Source organism: Atheta coriaria, unplaced genomic scaffold, assembly GCF_025399875.1.
Source record: "Atheta coriaria isolate IRGN ID8LTWV9N9 unplaced genomic scaffold, Caltech_Dcor_3.1 hic_scaffold_3_pilon, whole genome shotgun sequence".
NCBI lineage: Eukaryota > Metazoa > Arthropoda > Insecta > Coleoptera > Staphylinidae > Dalotia > Dalotia coriaria.
Window position 1 is genome coordinate 6,339,815 of NW_027045445.1, and position 14,278 is coordinate 6,354,092.

At 36.3% G+C, this 14,278-nt stretch overlaps 3 protein-coding genes and 1 long non-coding RNA gene across 4 annotated transcripts in view; 3 read left to right on the plus strand and 1 right to left on the minus strand.

Moving 5' to 3' along the window:
• LOC135804198 (uncharacterized) overlaps positions 1 to 14,278 on the plus strand; it is a 74,502-nt gene that overhangs the window by 6,505 nt on the left and 53,719 nt on the right. The gene's annotated exons all lie outside the window — the stretch shown is intronic.
• LOC135804191 (venom allergen 5-like) lies at positions 656 to 1,631 on the plus strand. Its single transcript, XM_065317982.1, has one exon. It carries the CDS (start codon positions 732 to 734, stop codon positions 1,572 to 1,574), a length of 843 nt encoding a protein of 280 aa, XP_065174054.1. The 5' UTR covers positions 656 to 731; the 3' UTR covers positions 1,575 to 1,631.
• On the plus strand, positions 2,598 to 3,723 carry LOC135804190 (venom allergen 5-like). Its single transcript, XM_065317981.1, has one exon. It carries the CDS (start codon positions 2,768 to 2,770, stop codon positions 3,647 to 3,649), a length of 882 nt encoding a protein of 293 aa, XP_065174053.1. The 5' UTR covers positions 2,598 to 2,767; the 3' UTR covers positions 3,650 to 3,723.
• On the minus strand, positions 3,691 to 7,131 carry LOC135803612 (5-hydroxytryptamine receptor 1B-like; the record flags this gene model as incomplete). Its single annotated transcript, XM_065317279.1, has 1 exon — positions 3,691 to 7,131. A coding segment is annotated over one exon (516 nt), but the record flags the coding sequence as incomplete, so codon positions are not given.

The window sequence follows — 14,278 nt, forward strand, 5'->3', positions numbered from 1 at the left end:
TAGAAATAAAATATTTTCTGTCAAAAATGAAATAAAACGTCAAAAATTTATTAAAAAAAAATTAATTCATAAAAATGTTTAGGGAAATTACAATTATTACACTGGCGAGTGCCTGTCTGGTGTTTACTTTGATTGGTTTACCAAACTACGCCCCTGATGTAGTAGAGGGCGTGGCTCTGAAAAGAAACGCAGCCAAAATAGCAAGAAATTTATTGTATGATGAAAATATTTGTTTCTCACAAGTTAATTCGCTGTGTGATGGAAAGACCACGCCTCTGAACACGTCTTTCATCTCAAAGCATGGGGACCAAGAGGCGGGGCTTAATTATTACGTTTTTGAGAATATGTCAGTTGACAGTCGGAAACTTATCAAAGAATATTGTAAACTTTGTGAAATGAAACAACATTTTGATTGGGTTATTCACGGGAAGATTATAGATGAGATTAAATATGAGGGGCGTGGTAAAAATATGGAGGAGGAGTATGCGCATGCGCATGACAATGAACCTAATTTTTTGAATGCAATACATCTTGCTTGTGTGTTAACAAATCTCGTACTCTTGATAATAATTTACATCAAATTATTATGTTATTTTTAATATCCAAAATATAAATAAATAAATAAATAAATTATTAGTAACAATAAACAATTTTTATTTGTTTATAAATCAAAGTAGGCGTTATTATTACAAAAAACTGTCATAGTATAATTTTCTCTAAAATTTAAAAACATGTCTTTCTATTTTTTTAATTTTTTACTCTTCCTGGGCGTGGTTACCATTGTGGTCGGTATAAAACTCGATGATTACTGCAAGCCAGATTCTGGCAACACCCCGTGTCGCACCGAATGCAAACGCAGTTCATCCTGTGGTCAAACAGCCGATAAATTCGCACATTTAACCGATGATGAACGTGAGCGTGTCCTTCAAAAACACAACGAACTCCGTGAAGCCGTGGCTAAAGGAGACTATAGTTCCCAGAACCTACCCGCATGTGATGGTGGGATAAAAGTAATGTCCTACGATAAAGAAATGGAATTCTTAGCTGCGTGCCACATAAAAGCCTGTGATTTCAATCATGACAAAGTCCGACTGAACTCCAAAGGTGAGAAATGTGGGCAGAACCTTCACATGGCCATCATGAGTGCCCCAAGTGGGTTCCCCGAGACTTTTTTGGAGGATGGGATTCAGTCTTGGTTCAATGAGATTTCCCTGGTGCATGATTCTGGTATAGTTGCGAATTTTCCTAGTGCTAAGGGAATAGGTCATCTGACAGCCCTGATCTGGGGTGAGACCGAATTGGTGGGTTGTGCGAAGATGCACTATACGAGCAGTAAGAAACACTACTACAGTTTATTCTGTGATTATTTCCCTGCGGGGAATATGATTGGTGCACCTATCTACAAAGATGGGACCTGTGAGAAGAACCCGGTGTTTGGTAATCTTTGTGGGAAGATAAGACTGCTTGCTGATGATACCTATTCACCACCTCTTGATTTATCAAGTGGGTTTACCCTGGGAGCTTGGTCTTTATGCGTTTATCTCTTTTGGAATATGATGGTTTTAATTTTATAACTTTCTGATTACCCTGTATATTATGAAAAGATAATTAAATTGTATGAGTTAAATTAATCATGAAAGTGTCGAGGTCATAACGTCTCCTGATCCCACAAAGGGATGGGTACATGAGGTTGCGTTGACAAAATGGTGGGGTTTCTTCTAAAGGGTCATAGGTAGATTCTAAGACTGCTTGCTGATGATACCTATTCATCACCTCTTGATTTATCAAGTGGGTTTACCCTTGGAGCTTGGTCTTTATGCGTTTATCTCTTTTGGAATATGATGGTTTTAATTTTATAACTTTCTGATTACCCTGTATATATTTTAAAAAGACAATTAAATTGTATGAGTTAAATTAATCATGAAAGTGTCGAGGTCATAACGTCTTCTAATGCCACATAGGGATGGGTACATGAGGTTGCGTTGACAAAATGGCGGGGTTTCTTCTAAAGGGTCATAGGTAGATTCTAAGTGCCTGAAGAGTTCCTGCATGTCCAGGGCGGGTTTATAGGTGCAAAAGACCCAAACCATGTTGCGTTTGACCCTGTCTTGCGTTTGCATAACTGCACAACCTACATACAGGGTGTGGGGGTAGACTAGTTGCCAGAATTCAGCTACACCCTTCCTGCGGATCATGGGATCTCCAAAGGGAGAGGATAAATTCACATAGCGATGATGCTCATACCATTTTCTAATTGCATTGCGCATGACCTTTTCTACATCTGCATCATCTCCAATGAGGATGTCGTATTGATAGAAGACATTCTGGCGTAAGGGGGTTCCATCTAAAGAGCGCATAAAAGGGTCTGGTTGGAGTTTACATTGGTTTATAGCACATTCTGAGAAGAATTGACATTCAAGGTCGTAGGATAACACAGGGGTTGGGATGGATCTAAGGTGGTCCGGCATGAGTTTCTCTACGTATTCATCCCGATGGAGGTTATGTTCCCTGAGGACATCTCGTCGTTGAGAGGGGGTTAAAGGGACCATCTTTTGGGTTGCACATTTTGATCCTCGGGTACAATCAAAACGACAGGGCATGTTGTATTTAGCTTTCACGCAATAATCCGAAGGTATTGTTTGTCTCTTGGCTTCCAATTGACGGAGGACCAATAAGGGTAGCAGTAGTTTTACCAGGGACATTGTTTTGTTTGAATTTAGACATTTTACTGACACCTGTTAAAAAATTATTTCTAGATTAGTAAATTATGTCTTACCGGTTTTTATTTTTCTCCGTGGTCCTACTCGTGGTCCATGGTCGTGATTGGGATAAAATTGACCATAAAAAATATTGCATCGAAGGTCATCTAGACAATACCCCATGTGTTACAGAATGTAAGATTGGACCAAATTGCTCAGACCTTATTTCGGGGTATGTAGAACTCAGTATGCACGAGAAGCAATTCCTCCTGAACCTCCACAATAAACTCCGTGAGGAGATAGCTCGTGGGGATTACCTCGAATGGAACTTCCCACCTGCTACCAACATCTACGCCCTGAACTATGACGATGAATGTGAGTACATGACCGCATGTTGGATCCGCCAGTGTAATTTCTGGCATGATGTCCACTATAAAGTTGATGGGAGCAAATTTGGGCAGAACCTGCACAACAGGTGGACCACAGGTCAACTTGGGGTCATTGATAATTCCTGGTTGGAGCGTGGGATCATGAATTGGTTCAATGAATACAAACTGCTCAAAGGGCATCCTGATATACATAAAAGTTTTTATCCAGTGACCAAAACAGGGCATTTCACTGCATTGATCTGGCATGAGACCCAATTCATGGGTTGTGCGAAGCTTACCTTCCGAAGAGATGGTAGGGAATGGTTTTATTTGTATTGCAATTATTATCCGAATGGCAACTGGTTGGATTCTCCCATTTACAAGACAAGTCCATTTAATTGTCAGAGAAGCAAAAAATACCCCCACCTCTGCGGGGAGGTTAAGGACCTTATTGCTGAGACCGGGGATCTCCAGCTTCATGAGGATGGAGATTATCATGACCCAGATGCTGAAAATGGAAGTTCTCATAAAATTCCCTACGAAATTTTTGTTTTTTTGAATTTTTTGATAGTTTTTTGGTAATTTATTGCATCCCCCTGTATAATTTAAATTCAAAACGCAAGTAAATTTCAATATAATTTATTATTTTATTAATATTCACAAAGTACGTTCACACACAAATAGTAGGACAGTAGTAGTGTTTGTTTTAATTGGTTGCTGCGCCATTTTGACACACGATGACGTCATCAATATGGCGGCGTAGCATCGGCGTCCGAATATATTTATTTATATATTTATATATCGTAATATTGTGATAACAATTATTCTCTATATAGTTTTGTTTGTTTTTGTTAATCTTATCATTTATTTAGACGTTTTCTTGCTTTTTTTTTTGTTTTTGACCGTGATTTAACCTTCAAGTTTCTATTGTGTGATGGCGCTGACGGTCGTGGGCTCATTGACGACCGCCAGCGCCATGCGTAAACGAAAATGGCGGCGTTGGAGTTGTGTAAACGTTTTTGGCCCCAGTTCCGTAAAAGGACATTATTCTTTTGTATGTTTGTGTCAGGATAATTAATCATTGCGAAACGATTTATCAGCAGAAACGGGAAAAACGTATTGAAAGGACATAAAAGGATAAACTGTGTATCAATTGATTTCCTATTTAGTGAAAAAAGACGAAAAACTCGTTCGGGTAATTTCGTGTCATTTACTTCAACTTTTCCGTCTTAATTCGTCTTGGAAACATCATAAAAAACTTTCACGTCCGCCATTTTGTTTGTATCATAATAATATCCTCAAGATGTCTTCTTGGTATCATGTTTTCATGGCTGAAACATGCATAGCACCATAGTTTTCGTTGCGCAAAGATTTGTGTTATGCCCTCTCTTGTCGTCAAGTCGGCCATATTGTGTTCACGTATGTTATATGCAAGTGTGGAAGACCGCTGCTCCGCCCCTTGAAGTCATTTCAAGACCACGCCTCGCATGCAATGCGCGTGCGCGCGCGATTCAAACGAGTTAAATTGGTGTCCTACCGTCACGTGACCCTTTTCACAACTGTCAATATAACAAGTCATAGTTAAAAACATAACACGGAGATAAATTTCTACTCTCTATATATATACAATGTGTTTCAATAAAATATTCATACAACATAACCAAACATAACCAAAATTTACGCTTACTTCATTTATATTCATCATTACGAGCTAATATAATATAATTTGCGTTTAATCATTTTACTCTTTAGACATCGAGGAAGTTAGTGTTTAGTTGGTTGCGTTTTTCAATACTTAAGTCATAATTTATACACTCTGTATATACAAGTTTTTCTTTTGTCTACAACATCGCGATTCTCTTAAATGTTAATTCATCGCTAGAAGGATCGAATTTACGAAGGTAATAATCGTCGTAATATTTATAATATAATACTATACAGTGTGTTCCAAGTGAGACTCTGTGTGTATTATGTAATGATTCGGCTTAATTATCGATTATAGAATATTTTTTACCTGGAAAATTGTACATTACACACGCCGTATGCCTTCTATGTACACAGTTACGATTGATTATACAGTGTGTTCATAAATATTTTGAGTGATTTTGTTGTTACTTGTTGTTTTTTTTTGTTGTTTGACAGTAAATACAAATACAATACAATACAATACAGTAAAATCCAGAATGAAAGCGTTATGTTATCACAGTGGTAGTCATTGCTCCATATAATTATTATTATTATTTATATTTATTTATTTATAATTCTAATTTATTATTATTATTATTATTTTTACAAATTTCATGTTTGGAAATGTTCTCACTCAACGGAGCGAGTCAAATTTAGCGTATAGAGAATTAATTATTATCGTATAAGATATTTTTATACAGGGTGTTTACGAAAAACCAAAAAATAAAAAATAAAAACAGAAAAATGTGCGGTTTGATTATAATTTCATTAGGCTAGTAATTTCACTACGAATAATATCGGACATTCCTTTTTTTGACCATTTTGGACGCCATTTTTATTTCAATTTATTGTTTCGTCGCTATGATACGAGTAGGTTAGGTTTTTATTTACGTCATGAGGTAACAATTTTGATTTGTGTCGTTTAGAGATACTTTTTGTCCACAATCATAATTAGCTAGGATTATAATATACAGTGTGGTTTTTTTTCCATTTGTTAATATAATACTTTTGTTTACTATCTCAACTACTACGCAATTAGTTAATTAATTATTATATTATTAATTACTTAATTACTCATTTTTTGCACCTTGCCAGCTCTTTTTTTTGTTTTGGTATGTTAACACGTGTTGTATGTGTTGGTATGTGTGTGTTGCTTAACCTAAACACGTTAAGTTAGGTTAGAATTACGTTAGTTAAGGTTAGGTGATGATATTGACAGAGAATGTGTCAAATTTAAGTGACATCAAAATGACTAACTTAAAAGATTTTTGTTTCTTTGTGGTTATTATTATGGTTATAAAATTGGCAACATTTACGTATACTATGTCTAGAATGTTTTTAAAATGACATTGCTTAACCTCTAAAATGTTAAAAATTCGTTTTTCTTTTGTTTAATAAATTTGTTTGTGCTTAAAAATCATCTTGCTTATCGGTTGCCATCTTGGTGTTTATTTATTTTTAAATATTTATTCATATTGAGTAGCGTTCAATTGCTGTGCAACACCAGAGGGCGCCACTGCGTCAAAACAGAAATATGCTTAGATTGTCGCTCGATAACTTATGTATTCTGTGTGTGTTGTGTGTGTTGTATACAATACGTCGGCTAACATTAAAATGTACAAGTTGTTTGCGTCAAATACATACAGTGCGTTCGCAGAAATCCGAAGAAGATTTTTTTTCTTAAATTTGTTTTTGATAGAAACTAGAATGTGTACAGATTATTATACAGTGTGTGTTTAAGATTAATGTGGTTTTGGTTGGCAGCACTGTTAGTGTCTGTACAATGCGCTCGGTGCACTGCGATACTGCGCCGTCCGTATCCGCCTGCTGACGCACTCATAGCAGCACACGTAGGCTAAACATCACTTGAACAGGATGCGGCGGAAGGCGCGCCGGAAGTCCTTGTTGAAGATGGTGTAGATGACCGGATTGAGCGCCGAATTCATGTAGCCCAGCCAGAAGGCGGTGGAGAACGCAAAGCCGGGTATATCATACGCCAGCCGGAGGATGTACATGAAAAAAAATGGCAGCCAGCAGGCGATGAACGAGCCCATGATCAGGCCGAGGATGAGCGTCGCGCGTTTTTCCTTCTTCCGGGCAATGCGGCGTTTTTCACGTTCGGGATCGCGCGGTTTTTGCACGCGGGGCACAACCTGCACCTGCTCACCGGTTTCGATCCGGGGTTCAACAACGCGTTTGTCTTTTTTCCGGTGTTCGTCGGTGCGTCGCGATTTTTTCTCGGTGCGTTTACCAAAAATGGGTTTACACAGTTTTAGTTTCAATGGTTTTACTACGGTACACCGGGAGACAACGCCGGAGTCACTCGAGGAAGGGTCGAATTCGCTCACCATGTCCGTGTCGATGGTGGAGGGTTGTAACCGCAACAGAATTAAATTTATGTGTTAATATAGTGACGCCCTCTGGTGGTGAATAAATAGTCGCGACTACAGCGGCGTAAAGCTGTGCTTTCTACGTTTAAGGAAGTTATTATTATGCCCCTGCGGTGCTGGCTATCCGCATATGTCCTCTTTATTGTAAGCTATCGGTAATGGCGCTGTACGGCAACGCGCATACTTAATTTATCAATTTACCGGTATTTCGTGCGCTTAATGACTTGTGGGCGCTTTAAGGACTTTCAAGGATTTTCGTCCATTGTTGTAATTTCATGAGATGTGCCAGCATCCCGCGGACAGTTCGCCGTATATATACACACGCTGACGTAATCCGTTGGTGTCCCTATGCTATCCTTTTTTTAACCTTTTTGTAATGCCTCGCTGGACATTTATATGATAATCAAAATATTACATAAAATAAATAAAATAAATTCAGTGTAGCTTATATACAACGCGGAAACATTATACCAAAGGATAAAACATAACCAAGTTTTAGGGTATTACACATATAGGCAACTTAATAATCAAATCAAAAATCTGTCAGTTTATGAAACAAAAAAACAACTATTTTTTTTTAATTGTTGGTCGTTAGATGGGGTTAGGAACTGTGAAATATTATACTGGGTGTGTTGTAAATATTGTAAACTAGCAGCTTAACACCAAAATAATGGTAGTTGCTTCCTGTAGCGCCCGGTAGTCACAGAAGAAGTAACAAATGAAGTGGTGGTTGGCAAGCCAAAACGGGTTGAAAGTATAGTCTGGTGGAAGTATAGTGTACAGTTCCATAGTGTGAAGGCCAATTGATTTGATGTTGACGTAGCTGCCGCAATATACAGGATAATACAGTGATGGTACTATAGTACTTAGGTTTGGCATTCGTTTGCTGGAATGCTAGATGGCGTTGTGCGAGTCAAATAGCTGATGCAGAGGTATTATTACTTAATATTTTCTTTTATTTTACGGCGCATGATTTTATTAAACAAAAGTAATTTTATAACCAGCCTGGACCACTTCAAGAATATGTGTACAAATTTTCATGATGATCGGTTAAGTAGTTTTGCGTGAAAGGTAACAAACATCAGACTTTCTACTTATAATATTAGTAGGATAATAATATTTTTACATTCCTGACATACTGTATATAAATGTTTTGTTTCTGTGACACGCATTCAATTTATAATACGTTTGAAGTATGACGGATAAAGTGGCAGCAAAAAATCACACAGGGGGTGTGAAGGGGTGGAAAATAAAAAAACGTCGCGAACGTGGCGGCAAACGGGGGCAAATGAGAAAATGACAAATTACATTTTAATGATGTATGCATAATGGACTATAAAGTTGCGTGTCTCGGTCGCGAGGCGCACACGTAATTGAAAAGATGATTGAAATTAATTTAAAATGGCGGACGAGTTTCGAAACGTTATTTCCTGTCACGTTTTTTTTTTCTCTATCGCTTCATAAATGTTAAGATATCGCGCATGATGAAAAACGCGCATATTTGCGTTGATTTTCGGTTTTAAAGCGGACTTTTCACACACACCGAGAAAAACTAACCTAAAAAATGTTCGTGTTGATTAAGCCGGTATTTGTGACGCTTGAGAACAAAGGCAAGAGCTCGGAACACCCCTCAAAGCGGATTAAAAATCACGAACGGACAATATTTGCCCGGACGGAATTACATTTTTCGGCCGGGCGGCCATTTTGTGGTCGCCGCTCACGCGTTTCTTTTATTTAACATTTGATTGTTTTATTGTGCGGCCTTCTCGATGTTGATTTTGTGAAATTGAAATTAATCCCAGCCACACGAATAAAACTCAAGAAATCATAAAATTTCAAAAAAAGAAAAAAAATTAATTCCAACACTTTGTAACCATTTATTGATTTCTATTAAGTGCCGAGTTAGTTTTTATTTTTATATATATTTTCGCGGTGCAAACAAAAGCGATGCGCAAACTTTTGTGTCGCGTGTATTTGCCCGCCGGCAGTTGAAGTTGTAACAATTACGCCGTTTATGAACGAGTGAGCGTATTTTTAATTGAATATGTGGAGTGGTTGGGTTTTGGGGGATGAGGGTGCGTTATTAAACTTCCATCCTTTTAATACAAAGCACACAAAGCGCACATTGTTCGGTATACGTTTAAAAAACAAACATTTTCAAAATCGTATTTTATTCCACTTTACATAACCAAATTTATCAACTACCGCTCAACAGATGGCGCTAGTAAAATCTGCAATTTTCTATTATTTATTTTATCTGTTGCTTTTGTATGTGCAAGCAAAAGCGTACAATTTTCATTAACATTAACAATAGCTTTTCGTGGGTTGCGAGTTAGAGTTGGGAGTGGGGGTGGTGGGTGGGTTTGAGTTTTGGGATACGGTCACAACGGTCACAATTGAAAACTGTCCGCTCGATAGACATCTAGGAGATCGGTTTGTAAGGACTAAGGACTCAGGGACGAAACGGTTGGGTCGAGACTATGAACTGACACTCTAAGAAAATCAATATTTGCTCAACGGGACGAAACAGACAATGCATCAAGTATAACACACGTAAAAATTAAAATTACATCGAAAAATATTTGATTTTTGATTTACAAATTTGACACGACGTACATTTCACTCCTGCTCGCTTTTAATCAAGTATTTTTTGCGTAAAATTACCATTTTTGATGTTTCAAATCAAATCCGCATCAAGTTTGACAAGTTGCCTAACACAAAAATGAGTTTTTCATAAATTGATGTGTTTTGACTTCGCGTCAGCGCTCGATGCGTAATGACTAATGTCAGGACCTAAAATGTTTTTGACGTGATAACGTCTTTAAAATCGTTTTACGGGTGACCGGTTCAGAAACTGTGTCACGAGCGAGGTCGATCGCAGGTATACCCCCCTCTCGTTATAACGAGAGAGAGACGGACCGATCTCCCGTCTCATCTCGAGCGCTGCCAGTCATTCCGTGCCAGTCATAGCGTTCGAGTGAGTGGACCGATCTTCCGTCTCTCTCACTCTAGCGGCATACAAACGAATGGAGATTTTCTCGTGCGGTTAAGTTTTCGTTGAATGTTTAACAGTAAAACAAAATGTGAAGTGCAAGTGAAGTGTTACAACAATTGCAACAAACAAAACTTATATCACCAATAAGACGTTATCACGTAAACATCTCGATCGTAAACCTACTTTACAAACAACCATTTTTTGTGTTTGGTAATGTTTAGTGGATGTATTTGGAATTGTCGCTTGTTTATTAGTGAAAGTTTTGAAGTGATGCCCTCTGTTGGACGATAGCCGCGAATTGTGTTGTGTTAATGCGGCTTTAATCGCGTTTTGCCACCGCATGTGTGAACGTAAACCGCTTGTAGGTACTTGTTCGCCGAGGGAGGCGGCTAGTTAGTCGCTGGCTGCGCATTTGTTGTGCTCGACTTTCAAGCGCACGCCGCAACTTGTTTGTTTAAATTACGCTTCTTCGGCCGCGAAATTTAATTACGCGCGCTCTCTCACCTCCGCCACGCTAACCACTTCAAGTAGATTAATATACAATATGTTTACACTACGCATACTTTCACAAACACTCTGTATAAACGTGTTTATAGCAAATTTTTATTTAAAAATTCATTTAAACACTTTGTATGTGCGTAATTTTTTTTTCTGTTGTGTAGTGTGTTGTTGGCGGCGGCGGTGGCGGCGGACGCATAATTAATAAAGCTAAAAACCTGCATAATTAATAAACGAGATAAGTAATTCTGTTTTAATTCGCAAGCACGCCACGAGAGGGCACTAACAAGATGTTATTAACGGTACATTTCACAGCAGTCGGCCGCGTTTTTTCTCGCACGACTTTTTTAGTTATTTTGCAGCCGGACACAACAAAATAACTAAAAAAAAAATACGTTCACACGACCCAACAAATCAGCGAGAAACTAGTTGCGCTGAATTATTCAGTGGTTATTTCCGCGAGGTTGGGAATGAGTGAAAATTGAGGTTTTAAAAATTCAACATGGCTGTTGTGCAAATTGGGAGAACATATTTATTGCCAAAACGGGATCGTCAATGATATTTTTGATTTTTTAGTGAAATTTATATGGTTTTATAATTAAAATCACACCTAGAAATTTAATTTTTCACATTTTATGCTTTTGTTTATATTTTGTTTATTTAAAGCCACATTTTTCACCAGATTTTATTCAAATTGATTTTATTCAGAATTAAATTCTCAATCAACTCTACTTTAAATAAATTAATTATCTTTATTAGTTTAAAAGATATTCGCTTTTTAATTTTGCTTCAAAAAAAATGACTAAATTAAATTCTAAAATGTTTTTGTTTATATTTTTACTAATAAATCCCAACAAATCAGCGAGAAACTAGTTGCGCTGAATTATTCAGTGGTTATTTCCGCGAGGTTGGGAATGAGTGAAAATTGAGGTTTTAAAAATTCAACATGGCTGTTGTGCAAATTGGGAACACATATTTATTGCCAAAACGGGATAGTCAATGATATTTTTGATTTTTTGTTGAAATTTTAATGGTTTTATATTTAAAATCACACCTGGAAATTTAATTTTTCACATTTTATGCTTTTGTTTATATTTTGTTTAATTAAAGCCATATTTTACACCAGATTTTATTCAAATTGATTTTATTCTACTCAGAATTAAATTCTCGATCAACTCTACTTTAAATCATTTAATTATCTTAATTAGTTTAAAAGATATTCGCTTTTTAATTTTGCTTCAAAAAAAATGACTAAATTAAATTCTAAAATGTTTTTGTTTATATTTTTACTAATAAATACCACACTACTTATCCGATTTTATTAAAATTTATTTTATCCTACTCAGAATTAAATTCTAGATAAATCCTAGTTTAAATTTTTTAATTATCTTAATTAGTTTAAAAGATATTCGGTTTTTAATTTTGCTTTAAAAAATTTTTAACCTAAATTAAATTCTAAAATGTTTTTGTTTATATTTTTATTAATAACTACCACACTACTAATCCGATTTTATTCAAATTCATTTTATTTTAATCACAATTAAATTCCCTACAAACTCTATTTTAAATTTTTAATTAATTTAATTAGTTTAAAAGATATTCATATTTTAATTTTGCTTTGAAATATTTTTACTTTCTGAACAATTTAAACGCTAAAAGTTCCTCGCAAGAAAGTTTAAATTGCAGTTGTAGTCACGGTGGATTTTTATGCTCTTGCGCAAGCAATTGGCAAGATGAAAGGACCCTTCAGGATAAGAGTATCCTTAATCTTGCTACACGGAAAATAAAAGCGAAATAAAGCAATAAATCCACCTGATGATGATATACTTTATGAGCGCACTCAATGAGTTAACCTTTCATCTGTGCGTTATGTCCCGCATCCTGTATCCTGGATTCAGGATCCCGCCCGAAAACGAAGGGTCAGCTGCCGCATTTTAATGTGCGCTCGCGCCCGGCTCAAAAGATTGCACATCCTGAAACGCTCCGTCTTGAGGATAACGAAGGAATCGCTCCTTTCCATTTTGAGATTATTTTTACGTCCGGGCATTAATTGCTTGCCGCACGAGAAAAGGTAAATAAGAAAGATAAAAACGTCATAAAATATAAATTAAGGCTGGGCGCGTCGGGCATATCAAGGACGAAGGATCATGATATCGTAAATAATTAACTGTATGAAAATCACAGCAGTAATTAACGCAATTCTTTTTTACGGTGAAATTATCATTAAAATTATTGTTATTTTTAAAAGTAATAATTCTATGTTATGGACAATTTATCTGGCTATTGTTTATAGTCAAGTGGATAATTTTATCTTTAAAATTGTAAAAGTTATCAAGTAACAACGAAATAATTTCATAAATTTTACTTAAATTTTCTTTTTATTTGTTTTGTATTTATAACTTTTACAATTTTCAACCGATTTTTAAAATTTTTATATCAAATTAAAGCTGATTAAATTCTCTATAAACGTGAGCAATAACATTAAACTAATTAATTTATTTAATGAGAAATATTTTTAATTAAAGATAAAAGTAACATTTCTTTTCATCTTTGTGGTTCTTATTTATTTTCTGTGCGCTCTGGTAGCATTTCAATATGAACAATGTGCAGACTTTCGGAAGTCGAGCATTTTGTAGCCCCCAAAACCCAAAACCTAGAGAAAGGACTCACAGGACGAATCTCGAACGCATTGTCTTATTGAAACAAAGGCGGCGCTTGCGCTCGCACGAGACTAATATCCAAATGTTGCCGAAATGTTAGGATTTCTAAGGATCTTTTGACTCCGCACTGCTTTTACTCATCAATTTTAATGTCCGTATCCAGGATAACAATGATTACAGGCATCATAAAACGCAAAAACCACCAAAAACAAGACGCAAAAAGTCAAAAACAACAAAAACATTGCCATCTTATTTTATACCCAAGAAAAATCAATATGGCGTCTTAACTATATTAATTTCTGATAGATATAATTAATTGTTAATTATTGGTGAAAATTTCATGTTGATATCTTGATTAGAAGCCGAGTAAATCAATAAAAACTTTTGATCCACATGGGCGTATCACAAATTTATTGCATAGGCAACATAACCTAATTGAATGCAATTTTATTGCGAGTTTGCGGTGCGTGTTGTTGCTAAATTGATTTCGCTGCGGTCGGGCGGGTAGTGCACACCATTAATTTGTCAATAGGCAGGTGGTCGTCGATTTGAATAATTGTTGCCCAAGGGACGCGCGCCACTGACGAGCGAGGGGCACGCGTCGCCGCACAAAGTTAACGAACGCGTCGCGGTGCACAAACCGACAGCGCTAATCGTGTTTATATTATCAATTGGGCGCTCTGCCAGTGCACACCGACGCCAACATGGCGGCATCGTCAATTGATCCTAATCAGATTTCAGTTGAACCGGGTTTGGGTTTTTATTGCGTTTTAAACTACTAGTATATAACATCAAATGAAGCTTTGGTTTTGATTTTATTTGTGTTTTTTTGTTTAAATTAAAAATTGTCAATGAAATTATTGTTGTATTTCAAAAATAATTACTTTATGTTATGGAGGGTTTAATTGACTATTGTTTAAAGCAAAGTTGATAGATTTATCTTTAAAATTGTAAAAGTTATTGAGAAACAAACAAATATTTT

Bases quoted from the DNA above. Each gene is read 5' to 3' on its own strand.
- LOC135804191 (XM_065317982.1), top strand. From the start codon at position 732: ATGTCTTTCTATTTTTTTAATTTTTTACTCTTCCTGGGCGTGGTTACC.
- LOC135804190 (XM_065317981.1), top strand. From the start codon at position 2,768: ATGTCTTACCGGTTTTTATTTTTCTCCGTGGTCCTACTCGTGGTCCAT.